A 24174-nucleotide genomic window follows, 5' to 3' on the forward strand; every position below is an offset into this window, starting at 1 on the left:
ATGCTTAATCTGGTGCCAGTTTAAAGCCCCATTTTCCTAGCACTTGCATTACTGGATGTGGGGACACACAGAACCTACTTGCTTTGTGTTTTCATGAACCATTAGTGGTTTGTATTTAGTATGCTAGACTGATATCAAGGAGCTCATCTGCTCTGCTGCTTTGCTCAACTTGTATGAAAATGCGCTAAGGAAAAGGCGAATGTTCAATTTAATTGCAAGGCTGGGTTTGTTTTTCCTTCATGGCTAGGAAGACAATGCAATTATTACAGACAGCCACTTACGCAGCATGCATGGCCTATGTCCCACCCGGCCCTGATTTGAAATGTTCTGGCAAAAGTACAGAATAAAACCGAAATTATGTATACACGAACTGTTTAAAAGCATGTGTTTGCAACAGGCAAAGAGCATCTCCAGGAGACACGCTATCAAATGGAATGGATTTCAATGGGATTTTTTGGGGTGCACAAGGAATGCATAATCAAGACCTGAAGTAGGTTCTCTGAACTTTACTGATGATCCTGAACTCCAAAGGCGGTGGTAGGGACAGGAGATGTGCACACAGTAGGAAGATGGTATAAGACCAAATTCAGACCTGGCTATGGGACAGGGGGCCGCAACTTTAGTGAAGTCTGTGGGTGCTCAGAACCCCTTAGGCACAGGCCTTTAATGTTTGTCAAGTGCTTTGAAGATGAAAGTGCCCAGGATTAAGATCCCCAAGGGTGGTTATTTTTTTTTTAAACAAAATATTTTCAAGAGTTATTTTTATCATCTCACTTTTAATGGGAAAGAGAAATTTTCTTTTTCACATAATTCAGCAGACAGCTGTGTACGGAGACAGGGGTTATTCATACAGGTGTAGGGTGACTGCCCCACAATCTATTTCTGTTCTGGTGCTGAGCAAAATAGGGTTCCCTTGAGAAAAAATATTAAAAGGAAAGGCTAGAGATCAGAGAAAATTGGAGAGCAGATATGTAGAAATCTCTTGAGAAATTTAGAGAAAATAAAAGCTATTTGAAAAAGATGAGTAATACTTACTCCCTGATTCAATGTCTATCCCAGGAAAATACTTATTAAAATGTTTAGAGGGCTTGAAAATCCTGGGTCCGTTTTGGACAAATTGTGTATTACAATTTACTGCAGTACTCAGGAACGAACAGATTAGGTTGCATATAGTACTCCACCTCTGCTAAATACAGCTATTACCTTGTTCTTTTATAGCACCACCTGTTTCGAATTCATCAAGCCTCCCGATGTCCCTGCAAGGTAGGAAAGAGGTAACATCACAGCTCTACAGATGGGAATGAGATGCAGAGAAGCTAAATGACCTTCTAAAGGTCACACAGGAAATCTGAGCTGAGCTAGGAATGGAACCCAGACAACTGATTCCATCCTAGCCACACCACTATCCTTCCCCACTCTCTTTGTATGAGTCTACACCTGCTGAATACTGGTACACCACACTGAGTGATGATGATGGACGATCACTCGTTACCAAGTATGATCATTTTCCATGGGAGTTATGGGTCCTCAGGTGGCTAATAAGGCCAATCCTTGAACCACAAGTTCTATTACAATGAGGGCAGATGTTTTCAGGCTCAGCAGGAGGCTGTTGACCATGACTGGAAGCCAGTCTCTCCTTCCTCCTGCACCTCTTGTCCTCTTCAACTTGTTGGTGAGCAAGTTCAAAATGCAGGGGACCATCACATAGGACTTCACTCCATTTTAAGCAATCCTGAGCAAGTGTCTCCCAAGTGTCAATGTCAATATTACACTTTTTTAGTCCTTCAGCAAGTCCTTACAACGCTTCCGTTGTCCACCCACATTACGGTACCCTTCTTTCAGCTGAGAGAACAGGACCTGTTTTGGGAGGCGATGGTCTGGCATCTGGACAACGTGACCAGTCCAGCGGAATTGCTGATGGACGATCATTGCCTCGATACTGGTGGTCGTTGCCTCCTCCAGAACACTAATATTGGTGCGCCTGTCTTCCCATTTGATCTTCAGAATCTTATGAAGGCAGCATTGATGGTGCCTCTCAAGGACTTTCAAGTGGTGTCTATAGGTTGTCCAAGTTTTGGACCCATACAACAGTGTTGGGAGAATAATGGCTTGATAAACAAGAGGCTTTGTGTCTGTTCGAATGTCGTGATCGTCAAAAACCCTGTGCCATAAACGAGAAAAAGCTACACTGGCACAGCTCAGGCGATGTTGAATTACTGCATCAATATCTGCCTTGGATGAAAGATGACTTTCAAGATAGAGGAAATGATCGACATTCTCCAGTGCCACTCCATTGATTTTGATAGATGGGGCATGTAATACCTCATTTGGAGACGGCTGATAGAGCACTTTTGTCGTCTTGATATTAAGAGTGAAACCAAGACATGCGTAAGTATCGGCAAACACATTCAAGATAGTTTGAAGATCTTTCTCCGAGTGGGCAAAGATTGCATTATCATCAGCATACTGAAGTTCCACAATAGATGTTGTGGAAATCTTACTCTTGGCTTTCAGCCTGCTAAGCCTGAACAGCTTTCAGTCCATTCTGTAAGTGATTTCAACGCCAGCTGTAAACTTCCCAGCAATTATGTAAAGAATGAAAGCAGTAAGAAATGCAAACATGGTTGGAGCGATGATACAGCCCTGTTTGACTCCTGTTTGTACTTTGAAAGGTTCATTCTGGGAGCCAGTGCTGCTCAGAACAGTCGCTTTCATGTTATCATGAAACAATTTTAGGACATTGATGTATTTATCAGGACATCCAATCTTAGAAGTACAGTCCACAGGGCATGGCGATTCACTGAATCAAAGGCTTTAGTTGGATCAATAAAAGCCATGTACAGTGGTTGATTTTGCTCCCGACACTTTTCTTGCAGCTGCCGTGCTGTGAAGATCATATCCACAGTTCCATGACATGGTCGGAAACCACTCTGTGACTCCGGTAAAATTTCTTCTGACAGGGGCAGAGGCCGGGTTGCAAGGATCCGCGCCAGAACTTTGCCTACAATGGCTAGGAGGGAGATACCACGATAATTTCCACAATCCACTTTATCCCCTTTCTTGAAGAGGGTGACAATCAGGGCATTCCTCATTTCACTGGGTATCTCCTCCTTTATTCAGATTTTAAGGATAAGCAGGTAAAGCTGCAGATTTAGCTCTGGACCACCGTTTTTAAAGATTTCAGCGGGGATCCCATCTAGACCTGCTGCTTTGTTGTTCTTCATCTGCTTGGTGGCATTGTGTACCTCATATAAATTGGGAGCGTCTCCGAGCTCATCCCTAAATGATCGTTGAGGGATTTGCTCAAGGACTTCATCTGCAACCATAGAATTATGGTTAAGATCTTCAAAATGTTATTTCCAGTGAGAATTGATGGCTTTGTTGTCCATCAGAAGTGTGATTCCATCCTTAGAGCGAAGAGGATTCATACCATGACAAATTGGCCCATAAACAGCCTTGGTGGCACTAAAGAAACCACATATATTGTGGATGTCTGTGAGATGTTGGAGTTCTTGCGCTTTCTCAGTCCACTGTTTGTTCTTGAGTTCTCTGGTTTTATGTTGGACTTCCGCCCTCGCCTTGGCATGGACTTCTCTCTTTATATTACAATTTATGTCATTCTGCCAAGCATGAAATGCCATTCTCTTCTCATAGACTCATAGACTTAAGGTCAGAAGGGACCATTATGATCATCTAATCTGACCTCCTGCACAATGCAGGCCACAGAATCTCACCCACCCACTCCTGTAACAAAACCCCTAACCTATGTCTGAGTTATTGAAGTCCTCAAATCATGATTTAAAGGTGTAGAGAATCCTCCAGCAAGTGACCCGTGCCCCAGGCTGCAGAGGAAGGTGAAAAACCTCCAGGGCCTCTGCCAATCTTCCCTGGAGGAAAATTCCTTCCCGACCCCAAATATGGCGATCAGTTAAACCCTGAGCATGTGGGCAAGACTCACCAGCCAGCACCCAGGAAAGAATTCTCTGTAGCAACTCAGATCCCACCCCATCTAACATCCTATCACAGACCATTGGGCCTAATTACCTGCTAATAATCAAAGATCAATTAATTGCCAAAATTAGGCTATCCCATCATACCATCCCCTCCATAAACTTATCAAGCTTAGTCTTGAAGCCAGATATGTCTTTTGCCCCCACTACTCCACTTGGAAGGCTGTTCCAGAACTTCACTCCTCTAATGGTTAGAAACCTTCATCTAATTTCAAGTCTAAACTTCCTAGTGTCCAGTTTATATCCATTTGTTCTTGTGTCCACATTGGTACTAAGCTTAAATAATTCCTCTCCCTCCCTGATATTTATCCCTCTGATATATTTATAAAGAGCAATCATATCTCCCCTCAGCCTTCTTTCGGTTAGGCTGAACAAGCCAAGAAGCTCTTTCAGTCTCCTTTCATAAGACAGGTTTTCCATTCCTTGGATCATCCTAGTAGCCCTTCTCTGTACCTGTTCCAGTTTGAATTCATCCTTCTTAAACATGGGAGACCAGAACTGCACACAGTATTCCAGATGAGGTCTCACCAGTGCCTTGTATAACGGTACTAACACTTCCTTATCTTTACTGGAAATACCTCGCCTAATGCATCCTAAAACCTTATTCACTTTTTTTTAACGGCCATATCACATTGGCAGCTCATTGATAAGTTGCTCAATTTCAGCATCATTCTCGTCAAACCAGTCTGATGTTTTCTGGTTTGGTAGCCTATGGTTTCCTCACAGGCATTGATGCTTACTGCTTTCAACTGGCTCCAATGTTCCTCAATTTCTTCCGGAAACTTTTCTTCTAAGACTGCTTGGAAGTGGTCATGCTTAATAAGGTCCTTCAAAGCTTGAACCTTCAACTTGCACCTGACCCGCTTCTTTTGCGGCCTCCATCTTAATTTTCATTGTGGATCAAATAAGGTGATGATCAGTCCAACAGTCATCAGCACTTATCATTGCTCTTGTGAGAAGTACATCACTACGATCTCGGGCACGAACTATGACGTAGTCGAGGAGATGCCAGTGCTTTGACTGTGGGTGTCTCCAAGATGTTTTGAACTTTTCTTTTTGTCGGAAAAGAGTGTTCGTAATAAGAAGTTCATGTTCAGCACACTTGGTCAGGAACAGAATTCCATTTGAATTGCTTTTGCCAACTCCTTCTTTCCCAATTGTTCCTTTCCACAGGTCTGAGTCTTGTCCAACACATGCATTGAAATCTCCCAGACGGGGTCTCCGATAAAATGGTTTCCAACTGAGAATAAAAATTTTCCTTTACATTCTCATGGGCATCCAGTGTTGGTGCATAGGCGCTCACAATAGTTGCCTGTTGATTTTTGGTGAGCCTCAATCGGAGTGTCATAAACCGCTCATTGATGCCAACTGGTACCTCAGACAGGCAACTTACAAGTTTGTTCTTTATAGCAAAGCCCACTCCATGCAATCGGGGTTCATCTATAGATTTTCCCTTCCAGAAGTAGGTGTATCCTCCTTTCCCCTCCCTCACCTGTCCTTCATCAGCTCTTCTAGTTTCGGACAAAGCAGCAATATTGATGTTGAACCGACTCAATTCACGAGCAATGATGGCTCTACGTCGCTCTGGTCGGTCGCTGTTTGAGTTGTCCATCGGGGCACGTATGTTCCAAGTTCCAAAGTTGAAAAGTTTCTTAAATTTTCGACCGCTGAGGTGGTGATCCTGCTGGATGAGGCTATCCAGACAGGAAAAACAGGTAAGACTATTTTTAGGGTACCTTTTCTAACTCCCTCCCCATGTGGGGTGAGCAGAGTGGATCCTAAAAAGGACTGCTCAGTCGTGGGTGCAGCTGCCGAGATGCTCGACCCGCTTCAATCCTCAAGCGAGACGACTGTATCATACACACACCGCCTGTGTGTCGGTCTGTGACTAGGATCTTCCGGATTTCACTGTCCTGTTCCCGTCACCACTCGCCGATCACCACCGGACTTTTGACTTGTGCAAGTGTTATTTTCCCCAAAACTGGAAGATGCCTGTGCTGGACTTCTTTTAAAATGGGGAGACTGTGCACAACAGTCACCACACTATCCTTGACAGATAGAGGACTTGAAACCAATGGCATGGACACCATGATGATTGGAGATCCTCTATCTGCTGCAGCCTTCATCCACCTTCACAGCCGTTGTAACATTACACAACAGTTTCACCTCCATTGTGCAGTTATCCTCCGTCTGCTCTGCCGTTAGGGACTTCTTGGATCACACTTTGTCTGGAACCTCGCCCTTGACCGTTCTGCCATGGGTGACCCTAAGGGAGTACATGACTCCAAGCAGCATCGCTCTTGGGGTCATTGAGACACGCAAGCCTCTCCACCACTACAAGGTACAGTATAAACAAAGCAATAAAGGTACATAAACAAATAGAGCTGGTTGGAATGTTTGTCAAAAATCTGTTTCGTCAGAGCGGTAACATTTTGCAGAGCTGCATCCGTTTCAATGAAATTTTTGTCAGTTTTAAGGTTCAGGGCTGTCTGGTCATTCCTGACTAGACACAGACAGAGCCCAAATTGAAAAGCTCAGGATTTCTATCTGAAAAACAGCCATCTTGACACAATTCCATTTTGTGAAAACATCAAAAGGTTTTCATTTCGGTACAGAACAAAAACAATTTCTGAAACCCTTAAAATTGCCATCCTTCTGCCAGCTCTATAGAATAAGCTATTATACACACACACAGAGACCTTGTCTACACTGAAGTTTTAACACCGATGTAGGTTTAAATCCTGGCCCTATTGAAGTCAATGGCAAAACTCCTATTGACTTCGATAGGGACAGGATTTCATCCCAACATAGATGTGGTGTATCAGTATAACCAGCTAAACTTGGTTTCATGCTACAGTGTAGCTACACTAGGGGCTAAAATCCCACCATAGACCAGGCTTGAGCTAGCACTACTGGTCAGGAAATAAATTCCTAGGGGAATTCTGCGTCACTGTGTGCGCACAGAATTCATGGCCTCCACAGATTTCTTTGCTTCCCCGCAGAAAAATGACTTCTGACAGGGAAGTAAAGGGAAGCCGCAAGAACGGTCATGTGCCCCTCCCCAGCAGTGCAGGCAGGTCAGTTTGGGTGACCAGAGCAGCCAGTAGAGACATAAATCACTGCCAGAGTGAGGGGGTCTGGGCAGTCATGCATGTGAGAGAGAAAGAAACGTCCCTCTCGCTCACTATTGTGGCACGTTTGGCATGGAGGGGCAGTGCTTTGGGGTGTTTCTGAGGACGTAGGTGTGGGGCAGGCTCCATCCCCTCAGACAGAGCAGAATGTAGCAGCCTGCCTGCTTAGTCAATTCCTCCCATTGTTCTTAGTGAATTCCCCCAGGAGTATAAAACAGGTGTAAAAATTTTAAGGCTCCTTTACATTGCTAGATTGGTGTAAAGGAACCTTATTGTAAAGGACAGTATGGCCTTATAAATGCTTATGGTGCTTTAGTGATTAGAACAGGTCTAAATTTTTGAACTGAAAAAATTTCCTAACAAACTGTGCTCCATGAATTGTGAGCTACTGATCTTTCTGGAGATGGTCAGTAGCCAATATAAATTGTGAGTTTGAGTCCCCAGACATCCCTTGCTCTTCAGTTGCCTATGATGTAACACTGAGCATATGGCTGCACATATTTGTTGACTAATAACTAGAAGTAAAGGGTCAATACTAACTACATTATTATTAGACAGAGAGGGTTTGAGGATTTCCTCCAATGCTCCCCACTCCCATTCTCCATCCATTGTATTGTAGTTTAAATAAATTACCATAATAATTGAAACCAGTGTGATTATATTGTGTTATTGTAACAAATAAAATATGCAGAATTTTAAAATATTGTGCACAGAATTTTTAATTTTTTGGTGCAGAATTCCCCCAGGAGTAATAAGCGTTATTCTTTATTATTTATATAAAGAGATCTTTGACTTGTCAAGGTACCACATATGGACAAGAGGGACCTCAGTTTGGCATTTCCAGTGTATGGTATTGAGCAGCTAGATCTCCACTGCAGCAGCAGCACTGCCATAAAAGTCCAAGTCCTAATGCAGAAATTCAACCCACAATCATCTAAGCCTCCGACAAATAGTGCTACTGATATCAAGTGTGGTAGGGAGTATTCTTTACAGGTCAAGGAAAGAAGCATTAATGTTCAGCTTAATTCAAGCATTTTGTGAACATTTATTTGTCACATTTCATATACCAAATGTTATCAGAATTAGCACATGCACAAGTGAGAGATACACAACAGTTACAACCCCCATACAAACACCCCCCATACAAAGGGCCAGATTCCAATTTCAGTTACAATAGTGTAAAACTGGAGTAAGTCCACTGAAGACAAATGGAATGACTCTGAATTTGCACTCAGTAGTATCCGAATCTTGCCTAGTGTACATAGCAGTAATTGATTATTCAGATGATAAATGACTGAATTGTACTATGTAAGCTCAGAAGCTTGTCTCTCACCAACAGAAGTTGGTCTAATAAAATATATTATCTCATCCACCTTGCCTAATCTCCTGGGACCAACATGGCGACAACACTGCATGAATATTTGTGTGACATTTACAATAGATCCCCCAATAGGTGAAATTTATCTTCAGTGTTTCCATAAGCAGTGTTTTCAACATGTATACTTTGAAACTACTTCTGTCGTATGATCTTTTCCCTTGTTTAATTTAGATGTAATATTTTCTGTCCAAGGGCTTCAAGTCCATGGGGATTGTCTTTAAGTCTATATTAAAGGGTAATCTATTTGCTTGTGCTATTGCAGAGCTTTAGGTTTGGATTTGTATAATTTTTTGTGAACACCCACTTTGTTTTTTAGTGTTCTCTGGGGTACTTGCATTACAGGAGCTAAAATTAAATTAAATCATCAATTGTTTTTCTGGGACTGTAGGAAAGGACAACTTAAAGCCAAATTCAGGGCTGTACACGTCCTTAAATTCCAACTCATTAATACAGAAATTCCCCTCAGCCTAAAGATAAAGAAAAGAAGACAGCTGGTGTGGTTGTGTCTAGCATTAGATGAACATGTAACCATGAAGATCAACTTTGTTGATACTTCTCATAGAGTACAAATGTTTATTACTACTAATTCTGATCCCCTCGCCTCACAACACAGGCAACTAACCAAGCAGATACAGTAGACCCTCAGAGTTACGAACACCAGAGTCACGAACTGACCAGTCAACCACTCACCTCATTTGGAACTGGAAGTACGTAATCAGGCAGCAGCACAGACCAAAAAAAAATAAAAAAAGAGCAAATACAGTACAGTACTGTGTTAAATGAAAACTACTAAAAAAGTAAAGGGAAAGCATCATTTTTCTTCTGCTTAATAACATTTCAAAGCTGTATTAAGCCAATGTTCAGTTGTAAACTTTTGAAAGAACAACCATAATGTTTTGTTCAGAGTTATGAACATTTCAGAGTTACGAACAACCTCCATTCCCAAGGTGTTCGTAACTCTGAGGTTCTACTGTATTGTAAAGACTTCTTTGAGGCAACCAAAGAGTTAATCACTAGCTTTGAAATCTGGTATGGAATTTTATGGAAAAGGTTAAACGTTCTGGTAGAACTCCCACAGATTTTAATAAAAGATAGTAACAAAGCAGATTAAATTCATGCTGGCTTCAACATCAGTGTAGCCAACAACTGCCCCAACAGATTTTTTCTGCTGTTCTTAAAACAGTAATTTTCAACTTTTCTTCAGTTCTGAAAGTTTCTACTGGTTTAAGAGAAAACATATAGCATGTATGTATGTCCCTATACATATAGCATCAGATTCTGCTATCCTTTTCCAGGGTGTGTAGTAACTTGCTCTACTGATTTCAATGGAACTACTTGTGGAGAAAGGTACTGCTCATTGTGAGGGTAGTAAAATGTAAGCCTGTATTGAGCAATACTGCCAGAACTGATAGAAACATTCAAAATGAAAGTTTTAAGAAAACCTACTGCACAGGAGTTGGAAATGGCAGTTACTCTGATCTGGAACTAAAGTATTTTGTTGTTGAACTGAACTTCAGTACACAAGCCAAGCAGTAGGGAGGGATAAGGGCTCATTGAATAAATACTGAGAGACCCTTAGGTAGAAGAAAGACTAATCTATCTACACATGAGAACTTTAGGAAATACACAGCCAGGAAGGCAGGGGGGAAGGGAGAATTTTTGGGAGAAGTGACATTTATTTAGGAAAATGCATTCAAGATCATTATGTATTCTGGAGCTCCCCATCTGCTCCCACTCCAGGATATGAAAATGACTTTTCCCTGGGACCCAAAGACATGAGACTTTGCCACTTTCACGGTTATTCCTTAAGGGACATGTGTGGTCAGATACAACACATGCTTTCAAGGAGAAGGCAGATTTCAGTTGCGCTTTAGATGGATAATATGGACTGCATAGTAGCCAAACTTGTTTTCTTGGCTTTACCAGTCCTTTCTAGGACCTGTGTAATGAGGCTATTATTTCATCATTTATCTTCACTATGTTCTCTCCAATGTAGTTTACTTTAAATCAAAAACCCATTAGATTTATATAATCAAAAATGAGAGCCGCGTCAATGCACTTTTAGAGAATATTGTCCAAAAAATTCAAAGAGAAAAACTAACCACGTCCTCTTGCTTGAGTCAGATAAAAGTGGCAAAAGTTAACTTGAGAAGGGGTGATGTGCTAGAACAAAGACTGGCTTATGCTTTTAAAAGCTACAGCTGAAAACCTTGAGTGCACCCAGCAGAAGTGTGTGTAAAATGGCTGACAAGGTATTGAGGGTGTCATAGTTAGAGCTGGGCGAATACATTGATTTTTTGGTTCAGTGGCCGAACCAAAATATCTGTAAAACGATTGTTTTGTTTTTTTCTGGACAAGATGAAAAAATGTTGCTTTAAATTAACATTTCATTTTGAACAAGTCAATTTGAAACATGTCCAAATGGTTTATTTTGACATTTTCTAGACAAACCATTTAGACATTGCCAAAAAATTTATTTTCTGGGGTTTTTCGGCCAAAACAATTTGCCAAAGTCAACCCAAATTTGCAAATACTTTCACAGCCCCCAAAATGCATTTTTGGCCTATTTAGTATTCACCAATTTCCCCCCCCCCCCAGTTCTATTCACAGCACTTGGGGCCAGATTCCGAGCTGGTGTAAATCGGCTTAGATCCACTGACTTCAGTGGGGCTACACCAATTTCCATTAGCCAAGGTTGAGGCCCTTGATGTCCAAGAGATAAATTGTAATATTGTCAAAGAAACATCATAAAATGATATATTAGTTATTAAAACAAAGATGGCAGTTTATTTATAAAATGATCTTCTCGGCAGCAATACAATGAGACAGATTTGCAAGATTACTGTACAAAATAATTGACATACCACATTGTGTAACTGAGTCATGCTTACTTTATTCTGTATGACTCATGTTGTACAAAAAGAAAATGAATGTTAAAGAAATATACTAATTATTGTGGCTGTTTAACCCATCAAAAGTTTAATGAAATACCAATACTTTCTATAGTCCTTTGAATCTCAGTGATCCATTTCATAGCCTGACTGGGTCACAATAGCAAGCTGAACTGTATAAGAAAACGGTTCAGTGGGAAGCCTGCTTGAACCATATTTCAACACAGTTCACAAATACTGTTCCATTCTGAGCATAGGCCAGCACAGGGCCAGTCAATCACATAAATCCTGCTTTGAAAGCTTAAGTAGGACTTAAAGCCTTATTACAGGCCCTCTGGCCAGGGGTGAATTTCACCCGCAGAGTGCACTGGTGTCCAATATATGTAATGATCTTCATCTGAAAGAGCAGAGGGACTAAAAATAGAAACAAAAAATTCCAATAAATATTCCTAATTTAACAGTATATTATTCAAAATGTCCTTACGATTAAATCACTGTCAGAAAATATAGTCATTCAAATAATTAAATATTGACTTTGTGCTAAATAGAAGATAAGTAACTCCAATTCAGAGGTCAGAAAAATACAAAAGCGGAATTGCATTTTGCTGAATTTAACTAGCATGCAGATGTCGACCTTTTTATTGGCTTAGTTTACAAAAACAATTCTGTACATTTCTGATCCATTGGCTTACAGTTTAGTTTGATTCATCTGTCAAATATGTGGTGTGAAAAAAAGATGAGCGTATGGACAGTCTGGAGTTTAACAGTATTTCTAATTTTTAGAATGTTTACTAGCAACATATAAAACACCTGTGTTTTACTTAAAATATGAAATATCCTTTAAAAAATAATTTAGAGTATATACTGTCCTTGATTACTGTCACTCTCAACATCTCTTTTGGATTCATCCAGTTGGGTAAAGGATTCATTCTTTAGTTTTGGTGACATCATATGGTTTCCACCACTGTGCAAATTGCAACACTTTCTTCCTCTGATCATCAAAGTTCTCTCTAATTCCTTTTTTCCAAAGCCTTGGTTCCAAGTCCAGCATGCCACCAATTATTTCCTTTGCAAGTATAAAAGAGAAAATAAAGAAAAAGGCTGAATGGTTGTATGACTTCACTTAAGGCTATTTTGCAATCAAACAAAGAATGTATATGTTTCCTCAAATGTCACTCACCCACCTTGTCTCTCTAATATCCTGGGACCAAGGGCCAGCCTTACGGGTGGGTACCATGGTCAAGAAGCAAGGAATGACATGGGCCTGGGGTGCGAGGCCATGGAAGGGAGCTCAGGGCAATGGGGATGGGCAGCAGAGCCAGGGGGCAATGGGTGGGGAGCCCAGAGTGGCAGCGGGGCCTGGGGAAGCAGTGAGGCCTAGGGGCAATGGGAGGGGGAGCCTGGATGGGGAGTCCATGGAGGAAGGAGAGACAGAGGCAATGGGGGAGGGAAGCCCAGGGAGGCAGCGGGGACCAGTGCGCCAAAATACAAGTTCGCCCAGGGCACCATTTTCCCTAAGTCCGGCCCTGCTGGGACCGACACGGCTACAACAACACTACATAGTCAAGGCTGAAAGAATAGAAAACCTGAATGTAGCTAAATGTAATATTTTAAGAAATTAAATTCTGAAAGCCTTAAACTCTCCAAAACTAGACTGCAAAATGGAAAAAATTCAGCTCGTCAGGTGAGTGACACAGCCAACAACTTCTAAGGTACAGCATTGAAATGTACTCTACAAGGATCGTACCACTGTAGGGCTATGTGGGTGTATTAGTAAGTTTGTGATTTAAGTAGACAAAAGCCCAGAAATTCACAGGCTCCCCCACTCTGTTCGTAGCAATATTTGAAAAAAGATTAAATTATTCCCCAAGTCCACTTATTGTCTGGTTTTTCATTACTGATTCTTCCAAGAAATTATTACTGTGGCTTAATAAAAAAACATAAGCTCTTATTGCAATTCGTAGTTTATGCGATAAATTCTCAGCATATGCGTGCAGGGATTTAACCACATAACTCCTAGTAATATTATCAGTTATGTGTGAGAGAAATAGCATATATGGGAGTACAGGTGTTATACAAACTTGAATTCTTTTTATTTTTTAAATGGATTTCATCTAGAAAGGTTCTTAAAGAAATTTTTTTCTATCAAGATGAAACTTTCAAAGACAAGCTGTTTGACTTATGGCCTAGCTCCCAAATATAAAGATTACTAAATTGTCTTGTTTGTGAGAAGAACGACGACATCTGGTCATGGATTAATTTTGCTGATGGATGAATGCTGAGTGGCTTGTTGTTGCTAGGTCTTCTCAATTAGTTATTTTGATAGGATTTTGGATAGACTCTTCTGTAACACAATGTCATCTCAAGACCTTTCACCTGGACAAAGCCATGTCAGCCTCCTCAAAAATGGTTTTGTGTTCTGTATTTTTGATATTTTGACAGTCTCTGTGGTATGCAAACACTGAATATTTTTTAATTGATGGCTTAAGTGGGACTTTTCCCAAAAGTGAGACTAGCTGAGGAAGACCTAACTCAAATCTGATGGGACCAAGTTGCATGTCTCCAGGGTAGCCTCACACTTAATTTGCTCAAAGGGCTTGGAGGGAGGCTCTCTGCAAGATAGAGTGAGTGAAGCTCGCCTTTTGGGTCACTGAGCCACCTGAGGGAAGATTCACATTCCAGAAATTCTGAGGCAGATCACCTCAGGAAGAGGAAGTCAATAATCAACCGACAGGCTACACCAGCCTTTGGCCAATCTCCAGGCCTGAAGGCATGCTAGAGAGAAGTGCTGTGCCAGCAAGATCACCATCTGGCCCTTGTCTGCAGTTTCATCTCCTACTCCAGCTCTCTGAGTCTTCTAGATTCTCATGAAGACTTTGTGAACCCCCATTATCTTAAGTATTTTAGTTCTAAAAAAACTTTGACTGTCACATGTAAATTTGGGTGCTAAATTGTCTAATTGTTGCTTATCTAAATATTATTATACAGACTAACAAAATATTTTTGTTGGGAGTTTGGGGAGTAAAGCAGTAGCCACCACGCTAGAATTGAAATCTAATCAGGAAGCTTTGTAGGTGGTTGTTTTAGCATTAGATAATTTAGTTTCAGTATCAAAATATCAACCAGGTCCCAATTATAGATTCAATTGACTTGGGTGAAATTCTTTAGTTGAGTTATAATCAAATGGACAGCCACCTTCTTAGAATTTATAAGGATTATTTGTTGTATTAATCTAATAAATGAAGTAATTTGATTATTTGAATCCACTTCAATATGGAGACTAACTTGTTGATTTGACCTTGATTTGATAGCTGCACTGTTTTATTCTTAGTTTAATTTAGTATTATGAATAAGGCTAAGATTTTGTCATGGTAATTTTTGCCATAGTAATTTCACAGACAGGTCACGGGCAATAAACAAAAATTCACGGAAGACCATGACCTGTCCATGACTTACTAAAAATAACCTTGACAAAATGAGGAGTGGGGGGGTCCAGCACCCACCGCTGCTGCCATTCACAGCAGCTGGGAGCTCCAGGACAGGTGGCTGGGAGTTGCTGGGGCCCCCTGCCCCAGCTCAGAACTCCGGGGGGCCCCCCGCAATTACTTGGACCTCCGGGGGCCACCTTCTGCCCACGGTGGCTGGGCGCTCTGGGGGCGCCTGCCGCGCAAAACAGCTGGGCGCTCCGGGGGCTGCCTGTGGCGGCTTGGACCTGCGGGGGACCCTGCTATGGCTCAGAGCTCCGGGCAGGCACCTAGGAACTGCAGGGCCCCCAACTGCCCGCAGGGGCTGGGAGCTCCGGGGGGGCCCCTCACTACAGCTTGGAGCTCTGGGGGGGGGCCCCCTGCCACAGCTCGGAGCTCCGGGGAGTCCCCCTGCCACAGCTTGGACCTCCATAACATAACCATAGCCTTCATTATGAACAGTAGGTTAGCTTTGGTGATATGTACTCTTGCTTTTATTTTTGTTTAATAGTTTTAATAAAATTTATTAAACTGATACTGAATCACACTTCTTTCAGTTAGCAATGTGGATTCAGAACCTCTGAGGGCAAAGGTGGATATCAGTCAGTCAGCCCAAAAGCCTGACAAGATCCCCCTCAATTAGCCTTTGGTTCTCACGTATGTGACTTAAATCCCAATGCATTGCATAGAAAATCTACCACCATCTAGTAAACTGTGATAAAGTATGTTAAAATAACTCAGTGTTGGTGAGGTCTGATTTAGTTATGACACAAAAAATTCAATACATGACTGGTGCTTTGGACTTGTACATGTCAATACCTTTCCAAAATAATGAGGGAACTTGTGCTGATCTTCAATTACATGAGCAAAGCCTCCTTGAAGGCCGAAGTCCACAGAGAAGTAGGGCAAGCCTCTAGGAATCTAAATACATACAAAAAACATGCATTTTAGATATTTTAATAGATTGTATTTACAAAAGAACTGCTGTTTTTAATTAAGACGCCCCACAATTTATTAAAAGTGAAAGTTGTTTTTGAAGTTGGCAGTCAGTATTAACACAGAAGAAATTTAGGCCCTGATCCTGCAAAGACTTAGGCAGGTCAATGGGACTAACAAGGTAAGTGAAGTTAAATATGTCCACATGTATTTGCAGGATTGGGGCCGTATAGGGTGCTCATCTACGCAGCATTCTGGGGTGAGCCTCCAGCCCAGGTTGCCTGACTCGGGGGAGCGGGCTCCTGCTAGCACTCTAAAAATAGCTACTATAGACAGCGCTTTGAAGTTGCAGATTGGGCTGTAGCTCAGGCTCTGACACCTTGGGAGGTGGGTAAGCCTCACAGCCCAAGCTCTGGTACAAGCCACAGTTTCAAAGCACTGTCTATATCACTGTTTTCAGAGTGCTAGCATGAGCCCCACTGGTCCAACTCTGACGAGCCGGGCTAGGAGGCTCGCTCCAAAATACTGTGTAGACATATCCATATTGTACTGCATCTTTCATACAAGCTGCATCACAAAAATATGTTTTTATACAGTTAAATAATCTAGCTGCAGAGTTAAAAAAAATGAAGGGGAAAAGAACAGGATACAGAAACTGGAAGAAGAGACGTTTGAAAATAGATGGAGAGATTATGACATGGAGTGATTCAGGAAAGCTGAATCCAGATGGCAGGAAGTGCAGAGAAGAAGATTATAACATCAAATGTGGTGAGATCGAAGGGATGGAGAGGAGACTGGCTTAGAGAGATATATGTATTAAGAGAGAACCATCATCATTATAGATTTCCTTATCTTCTGGACTATAGTTGTGTCAAGCATGGGGAAATTTAAGAAGCAGGACTGCAAGTTAAATTATTGCCAGGAATGAAAAGTATGATGCAGTAAAGACAAATGCCCCAGATTTTAGTCAGACACCTTTATTGGTGGCCATTTTGATGCCCCGAAAAAAGAACTTGTAGAAAAAACAAAGGCAGGCATACAATGCTGGAACAGCCCCACTACACAAGTTATGGAAATTATGGACTAACCTGTTGAAGGGGAGATTTTCATAATTCACTGAGCCCGCAATGAATTGGCCAGCCGGCCAAGAGACACCGCTAGGAGAATTTTCATTGGGAGAAGAGGGAGAGGTGCCCTTGAAAGATTCATTAGTTGCTATGGTGTTACAAGGGGAGTATTGCTGCTTCATGGCAACACACTATTTTATCTCTACTCATTGCTGAGCATGTTCCTGCATAGACAGATGGTAGGAGTTATTGTGTCTCAAACTCACAGGTACTTCCTCTGTTCCAGGCCAAATGCCTCGTAACTATCACGGGTGGTGTTTTACAAATGGCTTTCAAATAAAATGATATAGAACACAGGGTTTTTTGTTTTTTTTAAGGTAAGAATTCCCATGGAGGGTGCAAGTTTATTTATTTAACATACATCATCATCTATAGGGAAGCATTTAAAGTCAGGTTTAAAACTATTAAGTAAAGAATGAGCTTGGAAGAGGAAAACAGGGGGTTGCATTGTCTTACTTGAAAACAGTTCCAAAAGGTTAAACAAAGTTCTTCCTTTCTCCTGGTAGGCTTTGTATAGTTTTGTGTAAGGACATGCTTTTGATAATTAGCTAATCAGGTAATTTATGAGTGATAACACTGTGTGAGTTGTTTAACATGGCTTCAATATATAGTGTGTCCTACTGTATACAGGTCTATACTACAGCATATAGCAACTGTCATTGCTTACAATCTTTGTTAAATTTTCTTTAGCAGCCTGAACTATGTGGCTATTTCAATATTTGTGTTATTTTCCATTACTGCTAGAGATCCTTTTATAAAAAACTAAAATTAAAAGAAAAATTTTGATTAAGACATTTGTTAAAATACAGTAGCAAATTAAAAAGATGAATTATTCAATAGCTGACACATGGGATTATTATGTCTGCTTATCAACAGAATCTGGAATGCTTTAAAAACCAGTGTTGACTTGACAAATCACATTTGCTCCTGTAAATTAAATTCTGACCTGCTGTTGTTACAAATAACCTCTAAGATTACTACATACTGAAAGAGATTAAAGGAAAAAATATGTTTCTCCCTTTTTCATAGCTTCTCTCATTTAACAGCACTCTGTGTGAATTGCACTGTTTTGCTTAGGTCATCAGCACATCTTGTCTCATGCACTAGCATAATGACCTCACTCTCATGCCCTGATCTGGGGGGAGCTCACTGGCACACACTTTCTCTAGCCCTGCAGGAGGGTGTTTACCAGCAGCAAATAAAGCTGAAAGTGAAACTGATTAGGCAGCACCCAGAAAGATGTGTGCACACAGAGACAAAGGAGAGTGTGGAAGAGGGAGACTCCTCAGGATGTTTGGCGTTCTTGTTTTCAGGCCTGCCTAAAAAACTTTCTAAACAAGATCAAGAGAGCAGAAAAACCCTGATTGTTTTAAAGACATTTTAAAAAAATGTTTAAGACAAATCATTTAAAGGGAGCTACACCTTTACCCCGATATAATGCGACCCGATATAACACGAATTCGGATCTAATGTGGTAAAGCAGTGCTCCGGGGGGGCGGGGCTGCGCACTCCGGTGGATCAAAGCAAGTTCGATATAACACGGTTTCACCTATAATGCGGTAAGAATTTTTTGGCTCCCGAGGACAGCGTTATATCGGGGTAGAGGTGTATTAGAAACTTGAATATTTGAATACTGAACACAGTCCTGCACTGACGTCAACTTTTAAAAAAAATCAAGTTGACAGTTGATTCTAAAAGTACCAATAATTAATGTGGGTAAGGTTGGTCTTTTAGTCTATGTCTAGGAGCCTTCTGTAGATCCTGTTTAAGTCTATGAAGGCAGTGAGGGGGAGAACTTCTACATCTTGTCCTAATCTTGACCAAGAGCCTTCCAAAAAGAGCAAGAGACAAGCGCAGATAGAGTCTCCTTAATTCTCTTCCACATACTGGGTCAAATTCAGCTATGGGGTAAGCAGGCATAACTCCCATTGACTGCAGTGGAAACTGCACCCACCAACAGCAGAGCTCAATATAGTCCACTATGTCAAGGATGAGCCCTAAATTGAAAACTGTAAACTCATTATGCTGTCTCTCATTACTGCTATGCAAATCAACAGCATGTATTTATATTTCAGTACTTAAATGGATTAGGAATGTACACAACTAAACCTGCAGTGAGGGTATGCTGACAAACGCTTCCTGAATTATTTTTAACTTAAATTTAAATTTGCTTTACAAATTGTTCTGGCACTGCACTCCCATAACCAATTTAGTGCTGTACTTATCAAAGAGGAATAATATAAGAGGAGAAATGCCAGGAGGGGGAAAGGGAAAACAAATTATGTTATGTTAGAAGCACTTATCCTTGAAATTTAGGTTTGTATCTAGAAAATGAAACAAAGCTTTGATATATTGGTTCTGATGGTCTTGAAACAGGTAATAACATTGCTTCCTAGTAACATTTCCTCATCTTCATGGCTTAAGTAAATGGAAACAATGCTAAATAACGGAAGAAGATGTACCAAGTCCCCAGTATTCCCTCGCTGCACAGAACACAGAAGCAACAATGAAGAAATCCTGTGGAATGAAGTTTGTACCAGGAACAGTAACAGAACTACTGAGTAGCATCTGCTCACCACAGAACTACCTCCATGAAAACTATACTGGAGCTGAAGGTTCTGTATTGAAAAGTACTTTGTTCACATTTATAGAAGATCGGACTTTTACCTCCTGCTCTTCAAGTAAAACTTCACCCCCAGAATTGATATCCTCATCCTTTTATAAGCCTTTGTCCTGCCACACTCCAAACCACTCCAAACACAACGGTCTGTGTTTTCTCTCTGACTTTAGATTGTAAAACCCTTTGAGTAGGTAGGAACCTTTTTTATATTTGCTTGTTATTCACACTATAATAATACGTGTTAATTTTAATGTATATATTATATATATATATATATATACACACACATATAAAAATTATAAGACAAGGAAAATCTTGGGTCCTTGTACTTATTTTGTAGAGTGCATACATAAATTCATCAGTTCATCTTTTGTTTCATCATATTCTTGGAACGTGTCATCTTTACTTAAAAGAAAATATATATCTTTTTGTAATGAGCCCTCAATACCTCATTACAAGTAATCAATACATAAAAGATCAGGGTGCTTCCACGGCTAAAAACCTAAAACAGTGGGTGGAGACAGCATAAACTACTATAATGACCTCTTGAGACCTGCCCTGTCAGGGAGATCAGTGTTTCTAGGAATAATATAGCTCTTTTGACATGCAGATGTAGGCACAGTAACTCCCACGTGATACCATAAGGCCTACTGTGATACACAATAGAACAAAAGTGGTTGACCAGAACAAAGCAGTATGCTCTGCACTACAATATCAAAAATGAAAAGTAGGTCCTTGTACCTAGAGCTTTAGAACCTACCGGCTACGGCATTGATTTTGGGATGTTGGAGTAGAGAATTCGAAAAATCCTGGGTTTCGATACCTGCCTAAAGAAATGATCTAAACAACCTGTAACTAGAGCTATACAGGGAGTTAGTACTGTAGGCTATGAGAAATTAGAAATGGAAACATTTATTTAGATTTACTTGAATTGGGAAAATTAAATGCAAAAAGTGGTTGGTTTCCATGAGTCTATACTGGTTGTACTTTCTGGTGTCTAGGATAATAAAACCAGAACATTAAAGGTGAAATTACATTAAGTTATGATTCATAGTGTGTCATTGGCATGCATGATGCTTTACCAAAAAAAAGTACAAGGTTCCTGACTCAAAGAGCTTTCAAGCGAAGGGCTAGATTGTGTCCCCAGGCTCAGCCCTGAGTCAGGGAAATTATGGGTTTGGCACAGGGGTGCTGGAACTAGGGGTGCTGGGGGTGAGGCAGCCCCCTCTGGCTTGGTGTCCATCATATACACGGTTTACAGTTTTGTTCAATGGCTTTCAGCACCCCCACTATAAAAATTGTTCCCAATGTCACTGGTTTGGCACAGTAATTACTAGGTGAAAGTATATGGCTTGTGTTATATAAACAACTGATTAAACAATAAATTTGTAAGCACCTAGAGGATAATACGGTTATAAGGAATAGGCAGCAGGGATTTATCAAGAACAAATCATGCCAAACCAACCTAATTGCCTTCTTTGACAGGGTTACTGGCCTAGTGGATATGGAAGCAGCAGCAGATGTGATATATTTTGATTTTGGTAAGGCTTTTGACAGAGTCTCACATGACATTCTCATAAGCAAACTAGGGAAATTTGGTCTAGATGAAATTAATATAAAGTGGGTGCACAACTGGTTGAAAGACCACACTCAAAGAGTAGTTATCAATGGTTCACTGTCAAACTGAGAGGGCTTATCTAGTGAGGTCCCACAGCAGTCTGTCCTGGGTCTGGTACTATGCAGTACTTTGATTACTTGGATCGTGGAGTGGAGAGCATGCTTATAAAATCTGTGAATGACACCAAGTTCGGAGGGTTTGCAAACACTTTGGAGGATGGGACTAAAATTCAAAACAACCTTGCCAAAATGGAGAAGTGGTCTAAATTGAACAAGATGAAAATTTAATAAAGACGTGCCAAGTACTTCACTTAAGAAGGAAAAATTAAATGCACAACTACAAAATGGGGAATAACTGGCTAGACAGTAGTACTGATGAGATCTGGAGGTGACAGTGGATCACAAATTGAATGAGTTGCAAAAAAGGCTAATATTACTCTGGAGTTAACAAGAATGTTGAATGTCAGGCACAGGAGGGAGTTGTACTGCTTTACTCAGCATTAATGAGGCATCAGATGGAGTAGTGCGTCCAATTCTGGTCACCACAATTTAGGAAAGATGTGGACAAATTGGAGAGAGACCAGAGGAGAGCAACAAAAACTATAAAAGGTTTAAACTGACCTATGACGAACGGTTAAAAAAATTAGGCATGTTTAGTCTTGAGAAAAGAGGACTGAGAGGGAACCTAATAACTGTCTTTGAATATGTTAAGGGATGTTATAAAGAGGATGGTGATCAGTTGTTCTCTATGTCTACTAAAGTCAGGACAAAAAACGAATAGGCTTAAAATTCAGCAAGGGAAATTTACGTTAGATATTAGGAAAAACTTTGCAACTCTAAGGGTAGTTTATCTGTGGAAATGCTTCTAAAGGAGGTCGTGGAATCCCCACTGTGACATTGCACTCCATATGTTTTATGGAAATATGCTAATGAGTGAATATAATGTAACTGGAATATGCTTTATGCAAAAGGTCTCTTGCAAGGTATCATTACAAAGCTTATAATCTACTGAGTGTGTTCATCCTATTTGTATGTATGTATCATTCTTGTACCTGAAGCTAGAAATATAAAGTATAACTCTGAGGTACTACAGTAATTATGCAAAGTGTGGGCCATTGATGATGGTTTAGAATCTTGATGGCTCCCGTTGACTAGGACAATTGGTTGTAAATGGCTTTGTTTACTTGCAAACCTTCCTGTGTTCGCGTAAGCCAGCCCAGGAAGAATGGTGGAATCCATCTTAAAGCTGGTGCTTTTCCATTTAGAAGGAGGGGTGGGGATCCAGAAAGACAAAAGATTCCAGCCTTATGCCACAGCTATAAAAGGAGGGGGAAGAGAACAAAGGGGAGTCCCAGTAATGAGAAAGCCCCTGCTTTTCACCTAAGATGCCTGCTGGAACTAACAATGACTGTACCAGGGGAAAGGATTGGGCCCAGACTAGGAAGGAGTCTAGTCTGTGAAAGAAGCTTATTGGAACATCTCTGAGGGTGAGATTTACCTGCATTCAGTTTCTTAATGTATTAGGCTTAGACTTGCGTGTTTTTGCTTTATTTTGTTTGGTGACTTACACTGTTCTGTCTGTTACTACTTGAAACCACTTAAATCCTACTTTTTATACTTAATAAAATCACTTTTGTTTATTAATTAACCCAGAGTAAGTGATTAATACCTAGGGGAGCAAACAGCCATGCATCTATCTCTATCAGTGTTATAGAGGGTAGACAATTTATGAGTTTATCCTGTATAAGCTTTAGAAAGAGTAAAACGGATTTAATTTGGGTTTGGATCCCATTGGGGACTGGGTGTCTGGGTGCTGGAAATAGGTGACCCGCTCAACAGTTTTTGGTTAAAGTCTGCAGCTTTGGGGGCGTGGACCAGACCTGGGTCTGTGTTGCAGCAGGCTAGCGTGTCTGGCTCAATAAGGCAGGATTCTGGAGTCCCAAGCTGGCAGGAAAAACGGGCTCAGAGGTAATTCCAGCATGTCAGGTGACAGTCCCCTTGTAACCGGAACCCGTCACACCCACCACTGGAGGTTTTTAAGAATAGGATGGACAAACACCTGTCAGGGATGGTCTAGGTTTACTTGGTCCTTCCTCAGTACAGGGGACTGGACTTGATGACCTATCAAGGTCCCTTCCAGCCCTACCCTTCTCTGATTCTATGTACGAGGTCAGATTAGCTGACCATAATAGCCTTAAATCTATGAAGAGAGTTGGCGTGTAAGCTGTTCTACCCAGAAGTAGTCTCTTTCAATCACAATTCCTCCTGTGCTCCCTTCTGGCTCAGGGAAGAGGGAGGAGGAAGTAAAATAATGCAGCCCTTGGGAAGGGGGCTGTTCTCACATACCCAGCCATATCCTCTGGCCGGCATGTAGGTGGGGGTAGCCAAGGCTCCATACACTTACTATTCACAACACCCATACATTTGCTCCCTAATGGGAACATCCACAGAGCAGCTTCTGTTCTCCACACAGGACCCACACCTGATGTGGTCATGCCAAGGAGACTGGGAGAAGACCTAATTTCCGTCTACATTTGCATTAAAATTAGTTAGCATCTGACCCTAGCTTAGAGAGATAACACAAGTAAAGGCGGGGGAATAGGCATGAAGCCAGAAAAAGGACAGTGAGCAATGGGAAAGGTATACACCTGATGGGTGAACACTGTTGTACCAAAAAAGCAGACTCCATAAAATTTTTTTATATTTCTTGTTTGCTTGTTTATATAGTATAGCACCAGGGTAGGAGCAAAGAGCCATAGAGACTAGTGGTAAAAAATACTAATCAAAATAAAGGAGAGACAACGTGAGGGAAGGAATAGCTTTTATTGGCCCAACTTCTGCTGATGAAAGAGAAAGCTTTTGAGCTACATAGTGCTCTTCAGGTCTGGAAAAGGTACTGAGAGTGTCACAGCTAAATACAAGGTGGAATGGATTGTTTAGAGCAGGGGTCGGCAACCTTTTAGAAGAGGTGTGCCGAGTCTTCATTTATTCACTCTGATT

General features: G+C 41.1%; 1 protein-coding gene across 2 annotated transcripts in view; it reads right to left on the bottom strand.

The window, feature by feature from the left end:
* Nucleotides 1–11279: 11279 nt before the first annotated feature.
* The window catches only part of CWF19L2 (CWF19 like cell cycle control factor 2), a 194581-nt gene continuing 181686 nt past the window's right edge, over nucleotides 11280–24174 (bottom strand). For both annotated transcript variants that reach the window (XM_024217183.3, XM_024217191.3), the window contains exons 17-18: nucleotides 15694–15795; nucleotides 11280–12476 (exon numbers count right to left, since the gene is read on the bottom strand). In XM_024217183.3, the coding sequence (XP_024072951.2) occupies nucleotides 12336–12476; nucleotides 15694–15795 (243 nt within the window). In that variant the 3' untranslated portion in view covers nucleotides 11280–12335. The remainder of the gene's footprint in view (nucleotides 12477–15693; nucleotides 15796–24174) is intronic.

Source organism: Terrapene carolina, unplaced genomic scaffold (assembly GCF_002925995.2).
Source record: "Terrapene carolina triunguis isolate 2854851 unplaced genomic scaffold, T_m_triunguis-2.0 Scaffold138, whole genome shotgun sequence".
In the NCBI taxonomy this organism is placed as follows: domain Eukaryota; kingdom Metazoa; phylum Chordata; order Testudines; family Emydidae; genus Terrapene; species Terrapene triunguis.